At 44.6% G+C, this 19,304-nt stretch overlaps 2 protein-coding genes across 2 annotated transcripts in view; one reads left to right on the top strand and one right to left on the bottom strand.

Annotated features, from left to right (window-relative positions):
* Positions 1-270: 270 nt before the first annotated feature.
* MMP2 (matrix metallopeptidase 2) overlaps positions 271-19,304 on the bottom strand; it is a 740,650-nt gene continuing 721,616 nt past the window's right edge. Inside the window, exon 13 of the mRNA XM_063437965.1 lies at positions 271-821. Within this exon, the coding sequence (XP_063294035.1) occupies positions 718-821 (104 nt within the window). The 3' untranslated portion in view covers positions 271-717. The remainder of the gene's footprint in view (positions 822-19,304) is intronic.
* The window catches only part of LOC134579025 (uncharacterized), a gene marked incomplete at its 5' end in the record, with an annotated part of 29,758 nt that continues 29,138 nt past the window's right edge, over positions 18,685-19,304 (top strand). Inside the window, one exon of the mRNA XM_063438161.1 lies at positions 18,685-19,173. Within this exon, the coding sequence (XP_063294231.1) occupies positions 18,685-19,173 (489 nt within the window). The remainder of the gene's footprint in view (positions 19,174-19,304) is intronic.

Genomic DNA, 19,304 nt, shown 5'->3' on the forward strand with positions numbered 1-19,304 from the left:
TACAATATGGGTAAAATAAATAAGAACAAAACAATATATAGTGCAGATTGTATGTTACAAAGTGCAAAAGGAAGGTAGTTATGAGTACACTGACATTGGCTTCCTGTCCGTTGGCACCTCCTACGCCTTCCCCCTCTTTCAGTCCCTTAATTGGCTACCCGTAGTAGCTCTGTTATACTCTGTTATAGTCCAGTGTAAGAGATGGTGTAACTGATGAGAAACATTACAGAAGTTTACAAAAACAACACACAAAAAACAAAACCATATACATAAGACACAGAAAACTTTAGTTTTATTATGTATTGTGATTTGTAAAATTATTAGAATTGTCGATCTGCTAATTTTTTTGTTATAAAATGGACAACAAAGACCTTTGTGTAAATATGGTGAGAATTCATATTAGTTTAGTATAGTATACTGATGATGTAGAACATAGACAAGGACTATTGTCATACTGAGTGATTGAGCAAAACCTTTGAAGCAAGCAGTACACCACATCTATATGCCATCTGTACCCATCATGCATCACAGAAAAGAACATGTTCTTGGGTACATAACATTTTCAATTATTTTTTTGAATCATGTGTCTTTGCACATACATTACAACCAGTGCCAGACTGGTCCATTAATATTAATCAATACAAAATGCCCCACAAAAGTTGAAAGGGAGAAAAAGACAAGTTGGTATGTAATCATTCTATATACCATGTATATAACTCAGCAGCCAAGCCAATCATTTTTCACATTGCCGACTTTAACAATCTTCAGGCTTTTATCTTCAAGTTTAAGATAATACCAGTCTTTGAAGAAATAGCTGAAGCCTAAAATGTAAGGAAAATATATAAGTTAAAGAAAATTAAAATGAGTAACAAATATATATTATGGAATTTTGGTCATTTCTTTATTTTTCCTATCCAGCTAAAATCCCTGAAGTAACTTTGTGTGAATGATGTGATCACCTTGATTGGAGTCATTTCTTTGGTGTCTCCACATGTGGGACACCAAAGAACAAACCCAATATGGTGTGACAGATCCAATGTTGGAATGTATGAAAGGCCCATAAATATAAATTAACAAAACACACATCAGCAGACACACACAGTCCTGATATTGAGAGACATTGTTTCAGGACAGTGCTAGTACACCAAACACCAGATTATATCCAGAGGGTCAAAATCTGGTGAAAATGATCAAATTCTGACCACAATGGCAATTCTCATATTTATTAAGGGCACATATGGTTGTAATTTGGCCAGCCCACAGAAATCTCCCAGATGCATTTGGTATCCAGATTAAAATTATAGCCTTCACATCTGAATCTTACACAAAGTATAGGATTTGGAAGATTCACAAAGCCAAATTTTATCAAAAATTAGAACTGGATGCACAGTTGCAAATTATCATTCACTTACTTTATGTGCCTTGTACTGCAGAGAGCCCCAGATGGAATTTTTTCCCCAAGTAAGTGGGTTAATCTCATAAGAGCAGACATTAGGCTGTTAGAGTAGCACCTACCAAAGATGGGGTACATTGACGTTGTGCCAGGCTTATGCAATGTATGATCATATAATGTAACTAAATCTACATTATTTTTTTGCCTAGATTCTGTGTTTTTTAAAAAAAACTTAAAAAAATAAAATAAAATCTGTCAACATTGAAGTTGCTGTTTAGTGGGTAGGTGAGTGCGCTGGATCTTGTGTATTGTATGTATTGTATAATTTGGCCCTCAGCAGCCCCCCAATTATGCATGTTCAGGTGAGTGCAGCCTCTCCCCCATTTCACATGTGTGTCAACGTCATTATACCAATGACGTGGATTCACATCAAGTCCACCACCCCCTTACCTTTTGGGCACACGGTTTTAAAGCAAAGCAAAGCTCCCACTATTAATAGAACACTTTGTGCTTTAGTCAGTGTGACGGACCTCCTGGCACCCCGACTGGGTTTAGCTTCCTAGATCTCCTCTGGTATACAGGAGGGCTTCAGCCCCTAGCTGCTGCAGCTTGGCTGAGGTCTCTGTCGCTTCCCGCACTGGAACAGGGTCCTAGGTACAGCTTCAAATGATTAAGCTCTTCTGCAGAGATTTAACAAATTTGTACTCCTGTATCCCAGAGGAGAGCTAGGAAGCGAACTTGACAGAGGCACCTAGTCAGGGTGCCAGCTGGTCCGCCACAGTCAGTGATCTGTTATGGTTTCTTTATTGGTCCCTAGTGTGCATTGTGAATTGATGTGTTTTTTCTTGCTTATTGACTTGGCTTGTACTTTGACTTCTGTTATCCATGACCCGGCTGCTATTTGGTTTCCTCAATATTTGGCTTTTCCCTGACTATTCTATACAAGTTATAATATAATATACAAGTTGGCCATTTTAAGGTCTGGTAATACTGTGTGAGTTGGGATTTATATCATGACAGGAGGGTTAAAAGGATCCACATATTACTATAACAACTTTTTTAAACCTCCCTATGCCCACAACTACGATGCAGCAGGCAGGGGTGTATCTACTAAAAGGTTAAAACTAGCCATTGCTGCCCAGTAGGTAAAAATGCCCCATCCCATACCAGAGGGATGATGTCTGTTAAATAACAGAGGGGCGGGGAAGACTATGTATCACTTCTCTCGAGACTTGGCTATCCAAGAGTATATAGATTGATCTGCCTTCTCGGTGTGCATACTATTACATACCGTGGGGAATTTTCGCCTGCGTTGTAATAGCTGACATAGTGTGGGAAAGGCTCTACAAGACTACCTGCTCTGAGAGCTCAGTCTGCAGTGAAACCTCGTTATGGTGAAGATAAGATTAATTTTAATGCATCACAATTTTGGGATTTTTAAAATTTTCTTTTCCAAATCAGTTTCTTTCTTTTTTTTTTTTTTTTTTTTATCATTATTAGTTGTGTTTGGGTTTGTAGATTTTAATTTGGCCTTTTGGAAACTGAAAAAAAGCAAAGACACAAAAAAATGGCTATCGCAAGGGAAACAGGACAGAATGTTTATTATTACCTTTTTATTCAATTTATCTGGTGCTGAATTTGATGGCAACATAAAATAATTTAATCTCTGTAAAGGTGAAACGCGTTAAGTATTTTTTTTTATTTATTTGCATTGCTTTTACTATTTTATACAAATTTGTTAAATAAAATATTTATATTAATATATACCTGGACTTACCCTTATCATTTTCATTGGAGCCTGGACACAAATTCTTTGGTGGGGAACATACCTCCTGAGTGCTGTGGATTGAGCAAAACCAATTTTTGCTTCTCCCTTCTGAGTAACTCTCCAATATTTTATTAATGTTATTAGCAGTGAGTGCTATATTATTTGTTTTTATTTGCATAAACTTCTTGGGTGGGGCATGTACCATTGTGAGCCACTATACATGCCTGAAGGCCTCACGGGCACGCATTTTATTGAAGAAAAGACCAGTCATCCCTAGGTGGGGATTATACCACCCATGCACATCATAGTAGAGTTACTCAAGCTCTATAATCTGTAAGAGCATTTACTCTTCTTCTATATGTATTGGTACAGAATATACTACACTATATTTTACTGTATTTATCTTTTATATATTCAACTACCACCAAGAACACATCAATCTTTTAGAACACCTCAAAGCAGTAATCCTTCTTTACACTACATGCAACTTATTTTATGCTTGACACAAAACAAAGTTATTGGGAGATATTGACTATAAAGTTCTCCAAAAGTTTTTTTAGTTGGGGTTGTTGGAGGTTGTTGTTGTTCCAAAGATCCATAAATCAACTATGTGCCTGTCTGGATGCCCTACTGTTTCTGGTATTGGATTTTTGGGAGAAGGCTTATTACATTGGTTGGACATCCACCTAGAACATGCCCGATGGGAGTTGATGGCCATGGGCCAAGGCTGACAGATGAGATCAAGGGATCTCCCTTGCAGGTGCATGCAAGACCACATTATCCAAATGCCCCTATCCAAGAATGCCCCTCTTATGAGTTTAACAGTGCCAGCTCTCGCGAGTGGAGTGAGCTTTAGCCAGAGGAGCTGCAGGCTAGAGTTAACTCAAAACAGATTACATTGAACACACTTCCTGGTCAAAGGTTAGAAGTTACGGGGCATATAATGTTTATTTTTATAAATAAAATAATAAAGAATATTAGCTCTCATTTCACCCCCCACACATACATAATATAGGCCTTATACCTCCCAGCACTTCAAACATTGTACACCTCAAACACACACACACTCTGGATCCTCTATGCATGCAATTGATTCCGGTACACAAACATAGACTACATTGCCTAAACACATACACACTTTACAGTCGCTACGCACTACATCATCTATACATACTGTGACGAAACCAATCTCGACACATTGTATTGGAGGAGCCTGGTTGCCCGCCTGCTGCCTTTGGACTATGGGCCAGACTGTAAAATACTTATTTGCCCTGCAGAAAGGCTTATTCGTGCCTTTTCTGCCGGGGTGTTCGGTAGATTTTATCTTCCGAACAAACTACCGATTGCCAGGCCACCCGGGAGCTGGAGTGTGCCCTCAATTTACCTCCGTGAAGCTGCGGTTAACCGCAGCTTAATTGACTAATCCAGGGTGGTCTTTGTTCGTCGACCGAACACGTGGCGGCGGCCATTTTACAAGTACCGTACGGCCAGCGGTGTTCGGCACCTAACTTATGGAACTATAAACGGACACTTATTCACACGAACACCGCTGAGCCGTCCGTCTCCTGGTTCCTGTTCGTGGGGATGTAGCCGAACAGCCGTTCATTCGGTATTCTTATGTGAACTGTGGTAACCCAGATAGCTATGCCATGGAGCCTATTTGTGTGATTAAAGACTTTGGCTCCATGGCGATTAAACTGTATTCGTGTAGTCTGGGTGCCATTCACCTAATAATGTGCACCTAGACCTGAGCTATCTGGGGATATGTAACATGTCCCTATTTAATGTGTAACAAGTAACTATATATATTTTAAAGCATATTCCTGTGTTTGTGTCCCCACATGCATAATGGAGTCTGGCCTTTGTCCTTGGAGATAATTGAATTACTTCATTAATTATCTCCAGGACAGAGAGGAGGAAACCAAGATGCATGGTGGGAAGGTATTGTGGCTGTATGTACTAATCTGATACATGTCTGTCTGCTGTTTCAGTCTTCCATCTGGTCCCCTAGGGGAGTGTCCACCAGGTGGGAGACCTGCATAAATACAGGGGCAGGTAGCCCTGAATAAACAGACCACTGCTTGACCTTCAACACGGAGCCTTTTCTCGTTCTTGGGGGGATTCACTGTATGCTGCTGGAAGATTGATTGCTAGGAGTGTAAGCTGATGTCTGCTTTTCCTGTTCGTCTGCTAGCAGCTATTCGTGAGGTTCCAGTTTGGAGTGCTATCTTATTCCCTGGTATGCAGTTCGGGAGTTTGATGTATTCACCTATATCCAAATTCGTGAGTTTTGGTGCTTTTACAGTAGCTGTGCCTTTTTGTGAAAAGGGGATTATCGCCTAAACAGATTTTTCCCCTTTTATGCTGAAACGGTCCGTAACACATACACTACAGCACCTACACACACTATGCTCCCTGTACACATACACTATCTCGCTCTCTACAGCCCCATGCCACACAAAACAACCTGTTTACACTAAAATCCTAGGGCACCGAGAAATTAACCCCTTAAGGACAGGCGTTATATGCCACCCTTAAGGAGCCGAGCACAAATCTCACCTTATTAGCCAATATAAAAATTTTGCCTCTACTGGTAACAAAGGATATTACAGTCATTTAAATTCCATCTAAGTGGTTAAAGTATGGAAGTCTGGATTTTTATAAGCTGATATTCCTGACCTTTTTTCCCATAGGTCCATATCAGGAATTTCGTGCTTACGAATTTCTAATAATTGTGATTTACTGGCAACTGTGTCAAATAATATTTGCTTTCTAGGTTGGTTGGAAGTTTAAATTGTTAAATGTATGCTATTGGCTACATTATACGCGTTAATTTAGTAAGCATGTAACATTTAATTTCTTAGGTTCTTGAACTTTAAGACGGTAGCTTTACAAGCACGAGAAACCTGTTATCATCCTTTGTCTTATTACTACCCTCTGCATAGTGTCTGGTAGGTTCATTTAATTTCGGCCAACAATCTGGCCAGATAATACTATATGCACAGATACTTATGTCATATTCATGTCCATAGGTCTCAGCACGGTTCTATTACCACCCACTAATATATCTCTGCATAGACATCTCCTGACTCAACATATCGGGTACTACGCCAGAACCCTGTACCTTTCTAGTTTTAGAGTGGTACTGGATTTAGGTTAGACGGCCCAACTAGAACTACTTTCCGGTCTTAATCCATAGGCTAGTGGTCCCGTGAGGCCAACACCCATCCTCATACTCGGAGGTGTTACGGGCGCTCTGCAGATCATTACTGGATCACCTTGTTTTATGCTACTGTATGCCCTTTTTTTTCGGTAAACAGAATGGCAACGTGGATGGGTTATCTCGACAAACAGACCTCAGTCCAGCCTAACCCACCAGTCTGGGCAGCCTTAGTCTGCCCCGAAGAGGGGTCAGACGGTGTCTGCCAGAGTGTTCCACTAGGAGGGAGCACTGTTACGGGCACTCTGCAGATCATTACTGGATTACCTTGTTTTATGTTACCGTATGCCCTTTTTTTCGGTATTATTGCTGTATGGACACAATTACATGAACAGCCAGGATTATATATTCGTGCATACGAACAAAGACCACCCAGCCCTTGGCGTGTGCCGCCACTTAACCCTTTTCACCTTTGAAACAACCGAACGGACGACCACCAGGAAGCTGCGGTCTGCGGTTAACCACAAGCTTAATTGACTGCCTCAGGATGGCCTCGTTCGTATACTAATTCACCGTACTCAAACTCCTGAACGAGAACCACCTACAATCCGGCGTGTGGCCACAATTAGAAAGTTGAGGCTGCGGTTAACTGCAGACTAATTACCCCCTTCAGGGCGGTCTACGTTCGGTTCACGAAAGGATGGGACAACCATCCACGGAGCGGTATTCGTGCAACTGTTTAACCGTTTCTCGCTCCATGGGTTTTAGAGCCAGGTCCCGCTCGCCTATTAACCGACAGAAAACATGGCCGCCATCTTGTCCTCGGAGAGGTACAAAATGACTTTGTATGCAAAAGACTGGCTATACCGTTCGTGAGGTCTGAGCGCTATTCGCCTATCTGCTGCACTCAGATCTGAGCTATCTAATGAATGGTAGAATGTAAAAGGTGTCTACGGAAATGTTACCATTATATATTTTTATGCTGTTTTACGTCGGATTTTGGGCGCTTGGAGATAATTGAATTGCCATAACCGTTAGAGTCATTATCTGGGCGGTGACCATTTCAAACGATACACTGTAAAGTCATTGGTCAACTGTTTGTATTGTCACTGTATCCCATCAGGTCCAGAGGGGGCTGTCCCTGGACCTAGAGTTTTGCATGTAGCGATGTCCATGTGCCATTAAACCCAGTTTGTTTTGACCCTCAAATCGCAGCCTCGACTCGTTTTGTGGGAACCAGGGTATCCTAGCTGTACTAGAGCTAGTGGGATTGTTTTATATTCGTAGGATTCTTGTGGTATGCTGAACGGAACGGTGCTTCTCTCTCTACACACTCGGGAACCAGGACATCCAAGCGGTCCAGCCTTCAACTAGCTTGGAGGTAACCGTAACAATTGGTGGCAGCAGTGGGATCTTCCTGGAGTTCCTCGGAGAGGTACAGAGTGGATGGAGAGCGCTTATGACAAACTGAAACGCACCACGTTAAAGGATCTGCTAGAAAGCCGAGGTGGGAACGCTAGCAACCGACCTAGGAGGGAGCTGATCGCAGAGCTGACGGAACTGGATCAAAGCCTGACAATGACGGAGGCTCCGATGTCCACTAGCAAAGAAAAGAACCGGATTGTCCGGGAGAGGCTCTCCTGGTTCGGCCCGAACCCGACCGTGGAACTAATACAACAAACTATGGTGCAAGTAGATGTGGAGATCAATCTGGGCGCACCCCAGCAAAACCCCGCTGCAGGGATGGCAACTGACCCGGCAGAGAGGACTGGGAAGTCAAAAATTCCCCATGCAGCGTTCCGATCATTCCTTGAGAATGAGATGGGGATTGATGAATATCTGGCCGACTTTGAGAGGTAGTGTGCGCTTCATCAGATACCCAGCGAAGACTGGCCCACTATACTATCGGGGAAACTGTCAGGCCGATCCATGGATGCGTTCAGAACATTCTCTGCCGAGGAGGTGACCCAATATAACCAGGTTAAAGACACCTTGTTACAACGGTATGCAGTAACCCCAGATACGTATCGTAGGCAATTTAGGAACACGAAGAAAAAGCCGAACGATACACATACCGAATGGGCCCATCGGATGAGGAGAGCAACCGATCACTGGATGAAAGGGTGCCGAGCTGTAACGGGTGAGGAGGTGTTACAATTATTTATTTTGGAAAATTTTTACAATGGGGTAGATCAACAGTGCAAAGAATGGCTCCGTGATCGTAGACCCACTACCCTCACAGAGGCCGCTAGGTTAGCTGACGAACATTGTGATTCACGGCTGCACGAAAGCAACAACTACCGACCGACGATTCGTACCGAACACCGAGAGAACTACCGAACACCGGCCCGACCTGACTTCAGGGCTCCCGTACCCGCAGGACCTACCAGGCATCTTGGACCACCTAATGGTCACACTATCGAACGTCCGCGACCAACCTGTTTTCGGTGCAAACAACCAGGGCATCTCATGGCGAGTTGCCCTCTCAACAATCACCATCAATCTCCCCGGAATTACAATAACTCCACGGGACCGTCCCGGCCAGCCAGAGCTTTGTGTGTTAACCAGGAGGGTCTCATGGAAGAATACCAGGGACCCCTCCATGAGGCAGACCCAGTATATGCTGCCTCCGACAACCGCCAACACCACAGGCAAAACGTATGGCTCGAGGGTCACACCACTGAGGGACTGCGAGACACCGGAGCCACAATAACCCTAGTTCAGAGCCACTTTGTGCCGGAGCACAAGCCTTCAGGACAGACTGTGGCCGTTCGAGTGGCTGGGGGAGATGTATACAAAATCCCGACCGCAAAGGTCCATCTGGATTGGGGGGCGGAATTATGGTCGGAATTAAGGATAATTTACCAGCAGAGGTATTATTGGGCAATGATTTGGGACCTATGACATCTGCTTATGCCCCAGCCTATAACCCCGAGGCTCATCCGGTGACTACCCGAGCACAAGCCAGGAACCAGCCCGACTATTCACCAGTGCGGGAACCACAGGTAAGACTCACTCCGACCCTGACTGCCACATTAGATCCCATACCCTGGGATACCCCAGCAACCTTTGAGAAAGAGTCCAAATCTGACCCAACCTTACAAAAGTACAGAGAAAAAGCCAAACCTGGGGGAGGAGGACTAGATAACGAGACGTTTAGATGGGAGAAAGGGAAACTGTACTGTCTAACCAAAAAGAAGGGACAACATAGTTGACAATTGGTAGTCCCGTATAAATACAGACCGGAGATTCTAAGGATAGGGCATGATATTCCTTTAGCTGGCCACCTGGCTCAACTCGCACCCTCCACCGTATTACCCACACCTTCTTCTGGCCCGGAGTTCACGCAGATGTTAGGACACATTGCAACACATGCAATGTGTGTCAGCGAGTAGGGAGGAGAGGAGACCATCCTAAGGCACACCTAATGAATATGCCCATTATAGAGGAGCCATTCAGCCGGGTTGCTATTGATTTAGTGGGGCCACTGGCTACTCCTAGTCCCTCCGGTAAACGGTATATTCTTACCATAGTGGACTACACTACCAGGTACCCTAAAGCAGTGGCCCTATCTAACATTCAGGCAGACACTGTAGCTAACGTGTTAGTTCAGGTATTCTCTCAGGTTGGATTCCCCAAAGAAATCCTATCCAACAGGGGCACCCAGTTTACTGCCGAACTAACACAGCAGCTATGGCATGTCTGCAAAGTTAAGTCTCTCCTTAGCACCCCCTACCATCCCCAGATGAACGGGCTCTGTGAGAGGTTCAACGGGACCCTTAAACAGATGCTAAAAACCTTCGCTCAGGAATATTGGGAACGCTTCCTACCGCACCTCCTGTTTGCATACCGGGAGGTGCCCCAGGAAACAACCGGGTTCTCTCCTTTTGAGCTGCTCTATGGACGCAAGGTATGGGGACACCCTAAACCTGATCCGAGAGCACTGGGAGGGAGAGACCGAGAATTCTGGGGTCCCCATCGTGCCATACGTGCTGTAACTAAGGGACCGAATAGAGAAATTAGCCAGGTCCGTCCAGGCTAATCTCCAGTCGGCTCAGAGGAGACAGAAAGTATGGTATGGCCGGGGTGCCCGGGCAAGGAGCTTGACCATAGGACAGAAGGTGCTTGTACTTAAACCAGTCAAGGCAGACAAACTGCAAGCCGCCTGGCAAGGTCCATACCAGATTGTGGAAAAGAAGGGGGAGACCACATATACCATAGCTAGTTGCCATGACGAAAACCTGAGGAAAACCTTTCACATTAATATGCTTAAGGAGTATCTAGAGAAACCCGAGGACGTGACAGCTATCTGCATTCCCCCTCATGAGGACCCAGACAGCCTCCCTATTCCAGACTTGCTGGAAATGAACTCACACACAAACCTAGAGGCCCGGGTCCAGATCGGGGACCGACTTAATGACGCAGAAAGGGAACAACTAAATCAGTTACTCCACGTTAAACAGACTACATTCTCCCAAGAACAAGGGTACACACACCTAACCACCCACCAGTTAGACACCCCAGGACAGCAACCCCTACGATTCCTGACTCCCTACCGAATCCCCGAAGCAGTTCGGGCTGGAATGAAAGCAGAGATTGAGGAGATGCTCCGACTAGGGGTGATTGAGCCTTCCGATAGTCCCTGGGCATCCCCGGTGGTTATAGTCCCCAAGAAAGATGGAACTACCCGTTTTTTCTGTGGATTATCGGAGGCTCAATGAGAAAACGATAATAGACGCCTATCCTATGCCCAGAGTCGACTAGCTACTTGATCGCATAGCCAGGGGAAACTATCTAACCACCATTGACCTCTGTAAAGGTTACTGCCAAATTCCCCTGGCCCAGGAAGCTATCCCTAAGTCGGCATTCATCACCCCGTTCGGCTTATACCACTTTAAGGTAATGCCATTCGGGATGAAGAATGCCCATGTTACATTCCAGCGCTTGGTGGATAGACTCCTGGGTGGCTTCCAGGATTTTGCCTGCGCATACCTGGACGACATAGCGATCCACAGTGAATCCTGGGAGGAACACTTAGCTCACGTAGGAATGGCCCTGGATCAGATTCAGGCCGCTGGCCTGACTCTAAAGCCAGAGAAGTGTCATTTTGGAATGGCCGAGGTACAGTACCTGGGTCACCGAGTAGGGTGTGGGAAACAGCGACCAGAGCCGGCTAAAATAGAAGCTGTCGCCAACTGGCCCACCCCACCACCACCACCAAGATAACACCGTGATCAAAACAGCCATATATTTAGCTTTTTATGGGTTCCTGCGTCTCAATGAATTTACAGCTAGGAACACTATTACCCCGGACTACCTGAAAATGATTGACTTACAGAGAAACACCGACCATTACGTGCTATCATTAAGACTATCCAAAACCAGCATCATAGGACATACTATTAAAATTAAAAGTCTTGGACACTTATTTCATTACAGTCCAAAAACAACCACATCAACCCCTGCTTGAACTGCATGGATACACACTTACAACAGTAAAATTCATGATTTACGTTCGGCTGCTGTTGACTAGGCTTGGCCTAAATCCCAATTATATTTCAGGACACTCTTTTCGCATAGGGGCAGCATCTTTAGCATCCGCCAATCACATACCCACTCATATCATCAAGGCTACGGGACGCTGGAAATCCTCTGCCTACATTCTTTAAATACCAAATCCAGTTAAAGAATTTAGACAAGCTTTCTGTGACTTATCCAAATAAATGAAGTTGGTTACACAAATTATGTTTTATGGTATTTTCTTTTTGCCCACTTTTATTACAGGCCTACTGCTTTGTCGGTTCCGGCACACCACAACCGACTGGTGTAAACTTATTGATGTTATGGTTATAATATGCTAGGTTTCTGTTTTACGGCTATATAACCCCGACTAAAAATAAATAAATATATATAATGATATACCGTATGTTTCGCTCCATAAGACACACTTTTTTCCCCCTCAAAAGTGAGGGGAAATGTCTGTGCGTCTTATGGAGCGAATGTGAAGGTTTACTTTCCTGTCTTGTAGCGTGGGCCGGCAGCACAGGGCGCACCGCCGTGCAGGAACTTCAATTTCAGGTTCCGATTTCCCGCGGGACTGAAAGGAAGTGCGCACTCAGTGTGCACACTTCCTTTTAGTCCCGCCAGAAACCGGAACTGGATTTGAAGTTCCTGTACGGCGGTGCGCCCTGTGCTGCCGGCCCACGCTACAAGACAGGAAAGCACGCTGTTAAGCTGGCCAACGCTACAAGACAGGTAAGTAATTATGGCACACTATGGGACAAGGAGAGGGGAGGGGGGAGTGACACTATGGGAGGGAAAGTGCACTATAGGACAAGGGAAGCTGGGGAGAATACTATGGGAAGGGGGGAACACTATTGGACAAGGGGAGGGGGAGAATACTATGGGAAGGGGGGAGAACACTATTGGATGAGGAGGGGGGGGACACTATTGGACAAGGGGAGTGGGGAGAATACTATGGGAAGGGGGGAACACTATTGGATGAGGAGAGGGGGGAACACTATTGGACAAGGGGAGGGGGGAGAATACTATGGGAAGGGGGGATCACTATTGGATGAGGAGAGGGGGGTTAAAGAACACTTGGACAAGGGGATGGGGGTTAAAGAACACTATGGGACACGGGAGGAGGGGTTAAAAATCACTATGGGACAGGGGAGGGGGGTTAAAGATCATTATGGGACAGGAGAGGGGAGTGGATGGTAAGGAACACTATGGGACAGGGGAGAAAAAAAAAATTCTGAACAAACTTTCCAATAGTAAGAAACACTATGGAACAGTTTGTTCATAATATTTTTTTTCTAGGTTTCCTCCTCTAAAAACTAGGTGCGTCTTATGGTGTGGTGCATCTTATGGAGCAAAACATACGGTATATGATATATATGATATGTATATGATATATCCATTGTACAGCGCTACAGAATTTGAAGGGTGCTATATAAATAATAAAATAATAATAATAATAATATATATGACAGATATGAGATATATATGAAACGTTGACCTTTGGCATTTATTTTTTATCTTTGATGTAAGAATAAAAGTTAAATTTTAAATAGAGCCTGGAGTGCGGACCATCTTTTGAAGTTCCTTTACATATATGACCTGGATCCAGCACCCAGAATGTAAGCTAATCTACTTTTGAAGCCTGCAGTGCAAGGAACTTTGATTGATATATGTATATCCCCGACCCCACCCATGAGTGGCGGGGGGCCCTAGTAAAAATAGGAGGGGGGAGGATCTATTTCCTCCCCTACCCAGGAGTGATGGGTGGGGGCCATAGTGAAATTAGGGGGGAGGAGCTATTCCCCCTCAGCCCCAACCCATGAGCAGCGGGTGGGGGCCCTAGTGACAAAAGGGGGGACCTATTGTCCCCCACTACCCCCACCTGTGAGCAGTGGGTGAGGGCCAAAATGACAATGTAAAAGTAACCCCCCATCCCCCAAGGTGATAGGTAATTCTTGAGCCTTGCAAGTAACCAATCAGGGAAGGCTCAAGAGTTACCTATCAGAGCACTCTTATTGGTTGGCTTAAACCAACCAATCAGAGCACTCTGAGTAAAATTGCAGGGTGTGGGAAGGCTTTATAAGCCTTTCCCCGCCCTGTGGAGCTCAGTCTGCGTGGTGCCCTCGCTAGGTGAAGTTGGATTATTATTATTATTTTCTGTGTCTTTTTTTTTTTATTTTTTTTGCTCAGGTTTTTTTCCGACAGGAATTATGGATTTTTATTTGGTCTTTTTTTGGGACTGAAAACAGAAGGTTTTAAAATAAGTCATCTAATGGTAAGTATGATTTTTTTTATTTTTAGGTATTTAGCTTTTTATTTCCCCTCACTATTTTTAGGGTGAGGGAGGTAGGAGGAATTTTATTTGAGGGGGGTGACTAGGGGCTTAGGGACCCCTAGTCACCTTGAGGGGTGGAGGGTTACTTTTACATTTAGCCGCCGTCCATGGATGGGGTCTGGGGGAGACAATAGGTCATTTTGGGCCCCTATCCACTGCTCATGGGTGGGGGCGAGGGAAGGCAGTAGGTCCGCCCATTGTCATTTTGGGCCCCCACCCACTGCTTATGGGTGGGGCAGGGGAGGACAATAGGTCCTCCCCCTATGTCACCAGGGCCCCCACCCACCACTCATGGGTGGGGGCCACGGGGGGAGGCAATAGGTCCCCCCTATTGTTTCTTAGGGCTCCCACCCGCCGCTCTTGGGTGGGAGTTGGGGGGGACAATACATTCTCCCCCCTATTTTCAATAGGGCCCCCACCCGCCGCTCATGGGTGCGGGGGCAGGGACAACGACAATAGGTCCTCCCCCCCCCCTATTTTCACTAGTAGTTCATTGGTAGTTTCGCCAGCATTCAAACGCCGACTGAAGCAGCAGGAGGAAGGTGAGAATTGTGGGAAAATTGCTTTGTTCACAGGAAATGGAGCAGACTTTGCTCCTCAACTGGGTCATAGCTGGTCAAGCGTAGGAAAAATACATAAGACAAAATAGTCCCTACTTTGTCTTATGTTTTAAAGAAAACTAGAGCAGTTAGGAAGAAATTAAGAACAGATCCCGAGAAAGGGAGAGAAGAGGAATCAATAGGAGAAAGGTAAGTTCGGCATGACAGTGCTTCTTTAATATGAAAGTGGGGAATTATGCTTGAACAGATATATAGCACAAATTCCAGTTTTTGTTTTTGTTTTCATCACAACTTGTACAATTGGCCCAGTCCTTAAGGGGTTACATGTTTTACAAACGTATTATATTATTTATAATATTTTGTCATGTTTTTTGTTCTCTATATTTATTGGTTTTATTGTTTTATTTATTATCTTCATATATCCCAATCCGTTTGTACTACGTAATTTGATTATTTGATGTGCTATTTATATTAGTTTATAACGGTTTATGTAATTCTTTTGATTGTTTACTGTCCCTTTCAGAGTCAATGGCTTTGCCCTTTCTTTTTTGGACCCTACAAGTTCATATATTATATTTCTTCAGCCATCCTGTTCTTGGCTCTAGTACTCAGTATTATCGGGCACCATTTTGTTGGAGACACACTTCTCTCAGATTTGCTACTGAGGCTTGGTTTTGGAGCTTCAGTTATTCAGAGAGATTCCGCATAGTCTCATCTTGCTCCCCATATATTGGTGTGCATATTTATTATAGCTTTGATTAAGTGGCACAGTCTAACGTGCCATTTTTGATTTTTTATTTCCTCTCCCACAGTTGATATAATTAATAAATTAATAAACACTCGGTTTCTGTTTCAGATTGTCCCATCCACTTTCCCCATAGCTGCCTTTAGTATACTTATTGTTTTTTGTCTTTTAAACAACTTAATTGGCTGCATAAGTGCAGAGCTCCGGGCAGGCTGGCGGCAAAACTGGCATAACATCCGGAATAAGATAAAAATAAACACCCGACTAGTTGAAGATAAAGGCAGAGGGGAAGATGTCCCACAAACAGAACAGGAAGGCCTCCAAGATGGCGGCCAGGAAGGCAAGGAAAGCCACGCATATGGGGATGAGGACACAGAGGACATCTGAGGAAAGGGATTTAGGGGTGATTATTTCTGATGACTTAAAGGTAGGCAGACAATGTAATAGAGCAGCAGGAAATGCTAGCAGAATGCTTGGTTGTATAGGGAGAGGTATTAGCAGTAGAAAGAGGGAAGTGCTCATGCCATTGTACAGAACACTGGTGAGACCTCACTTGGAGTACTGTACACAGTACTGGAGACCCTATCTTCAGAAGGATATTGATACCTTAGAGAGAGTTCAAAGAAGGGCTACTAAACTGGTTCATGGATTGCAGGATAAAACTTACCAGGAAAGGTTAAAGGATCTTAACATGTATAGCATGGAGGAAAGACGAGACAGGGGGGATATGATAGAAACATTTAAATACATAAAGGGAATCAACACAGTAAAGGAGGAGACTATATTTAAAAGAAGAAAAACTACCACAACAAGAGGACATAGTCTTAAATTAGAGGGACAAAGGTTTAAAAATAATATCAGGAAGTATTACTTTACGGAGAGGGTAGTGGATGCATGGAATAGCCTTCCAGCTGAAGTGGTAGAGGTTAACTTAGTAAAGGAGTTTAAGCATGCGTGGGATAGGCATAAGGCTATCCTAACTATAAGATAAGGCCAGGGACTAATGAAAGTATTTTGAAAACTGGGCAGACTAGATGGGCTGAATGGTTCTTATCTGCCGTCACATTCTATGTTTCTATGTTTCTATCTTTGCCCACGTTCTCTATGGCTGCACCCCTGAACTTCTGCGTGGACCTCCCTTCGTCTCGGCGCCACTGGTCTGTTGTCCAGGAGATCATCGGCCTCTACGTAGTAAGTGCTGGGGTGTCCCCGTCGATGAGTGTGAACCCAGGTTCAGGAACGAGGAGGTAAGACGACCGCTGTTTTAGACGGCGGACCCACTAGGGGTATACTGATTGTGCGGTAGGCCCATAAGGGGTTTGAATTGTGTACGGAATCTGCCCCCTCCAGTGGAGGGAAGGAGCGAAGGCGCACCGCTCAATTGAACGCTCTTTAGTAAGATCGTTTAATTTGGTTTGGAGTCAGGCGGGGTTCTGTGTAAATAGCCCTAGCCGGACACCGGTGTCTTGTCTAGACTAGCGTTCTAGGGTGTACATTTTGTTCGCTAGGTCGGAGGGACCGGGAGACTAAGCGGCGTCTGTGTAAATCCGGTCCGCTAGCTCTTAACCTATCTTGGCTAAGTGGGAAGGCGTGTAAATTTGGAACCCACTAGATTTTTGATAGAGTATATAGACTAAGAGGGTTCTGTTGTAAATTCCGCCCTCTAGTTCGCTATATGTGGTGCTTGGGCAGTGTGGCTAACCAAAACGTATGTAGATAGTTTTAGGTAGTCCATCAAGGTACTGGCCAATAGATTAGTTGGGAAGTGTATATGTGTTAAAGATTGTTGTAGTAGCGTGTATATCTTGCTAGATAGCGTGAGCTCTGCCGTCTAGCGAGAGTGTGAATAGTGTGTAACTGTATTATAGCGCACGGTACCATAACCATGTATAATTACTGATATTGTAAATAACCACTAATAACTGTCGTCTATGTTGTATGTTTAACACCATAACCACTACTATTTGAACTGTGACTTTAAATTGTACTCTAACCAATGCTAACCGTACTATAACTACTGTTTGTAAAGACGATGTTACTGGGGTATGTTATAGACGGGTAATTCAGATATAGGGAATTATAGCGTGGGTGACTGTATAGTTTCGCCAAAGGGCATAGTATCCATTATTTAGTGACTGGTGTAACAGCTGTGTGTGTACGGGAATTCCTTGAGTGTTTTTATTGTGTGCGTTTCACTTAGTAACTGTACCACGTGGTGCTGTTGCCGAGGGAACGGGTGTGACCGTTGAATAGAGTGCGTGTATAGTATTCGTTGGAAACGACGCTCCATTGCTAAGTATGGGTGCGTCGGACTTGACGATTTTGGATCCCTTAGGATGCATGTTAAAGAATTTTAAAAAGGGATTTACAAAATGTGATTTGGGGGTTAAAATGTCTTCTGTACGTTTGATTACTTTGTGTACTAGGGAATGGCCTACTTTGGTTGCCGCATGGCCGCCACGTGGTAGTTTAGATCCTAATCTGGTACAGCGTGTACACGTGGCTGTATCAAGCAGGCCTGAACTTTACGGACAGTTTCCATACATTGATTGTTGGAGGCAGGCCGTAAACGACTCGCCAAGATGGATCAGAGTATGCCACGAGGAGCAATGTCGCCTCATGGTGGCCAGGACTCGTTTGTCCACTAGGGCCATGATTACGCCCATTTTGGACACGCCCCCTGAGTCCGAGACCCCTATGCCTCCCCCTTACTCCTCCTCCACAGGAAGAGGAGGAGGAAGTGATACAGGAAGCACTACACCCCTTTCCCCGTTGTCCCCATCTACTTCCTCCTCTAGTTCAGAGTCCATCCCCCTCCGGTACCAACCCCCGTTAAACCCACATATCCTGATTTGGCGCCATATCAAGCTTCCGGTCAGGATTCCTCTAGCCCGGCCCGGAATATTTTATTCACCGACCTTCCCCACAATAAAGCTTCCCCATCCCCATGCCTTACTACCCCTCGACTGGAACCCCTAACCGACACCCCTCAACGAAGCCCTATACTAACCCGACAACTGACCGGTACCCAAAAGCCTAAACATTATCAAATGCCACTTCGTTTGGCTCCCGGCTCAGCACACCTTAATGATGAAGGTCAATTAGTATATGCTGACCCAGTCTTCGTGTATGTCCCGTTCACAACTACCGATCTCTTGAATTGGAAAACCCATAATTCCTCGTACACTGACAAACCTCAAGCCATGACCGACCTGTTCACCTCGATAGTCCAGACGCACAATCCAACTTGGGCTGATTGCCAGCAATTATTAATGACATTATTTAACAATGAGGAGAGGACTAGGATAAACCAAGCGGCCATTAAAGCGCTGGAAGAAGAAGCCCGTACATTAAATCAAGCTAATCCAGCAGCATGGGCCACAGCCCATTATCCGAACACTGATCCCGAGTGGAATGTTAATGGCACAGATATGGTTCATTTAAAAGCCTACAGAGACGCTATAATTGCTGGCATGAAAGCCGGAGGAAAGAAAGCTATAAATATGTCTAAGACGGCTGAGGTGTTACAGAAAAGTGATGAACCGCCCAGTGTCTTTTATGACCGATTATTGGAGGCATACCGCTTGTATACCCCCTTTAATCCAGAAGCCCCTGAGAATTCCCGAATGGTAAACTCTGCCTTTGTCAGCCAAGCTTACGGAGATATTAAGCGCAAGCTACAAAAGTTAGAAGGGTTTGTAGGAATGTCCATCACCCAACTAATGGAGGTAGCTAATAAAGTTTACATGAATAGGGAATCAGAGAATAAGAAAGAGGAAGAGCGCAAGATGCGTAAAAAGGCGGACATGCTAGCGGTAGC

The sequence above is a fragment of the Pelobates fuscus genome, chromosome 12 (assembly GCF_036172605.1).
Source record: "Pelobates fuscus isolate aPelFus1 chromosome 12, aPelFus1.pri, whole genome shotgun sequence".
NCBI classification, from domain to species: domain Eukaryota; kingdom Metazoa; phylum Chordata; class Amphibia; order Anura; family Pelobatidae; genus Pelobates; species Pelobates fuscus.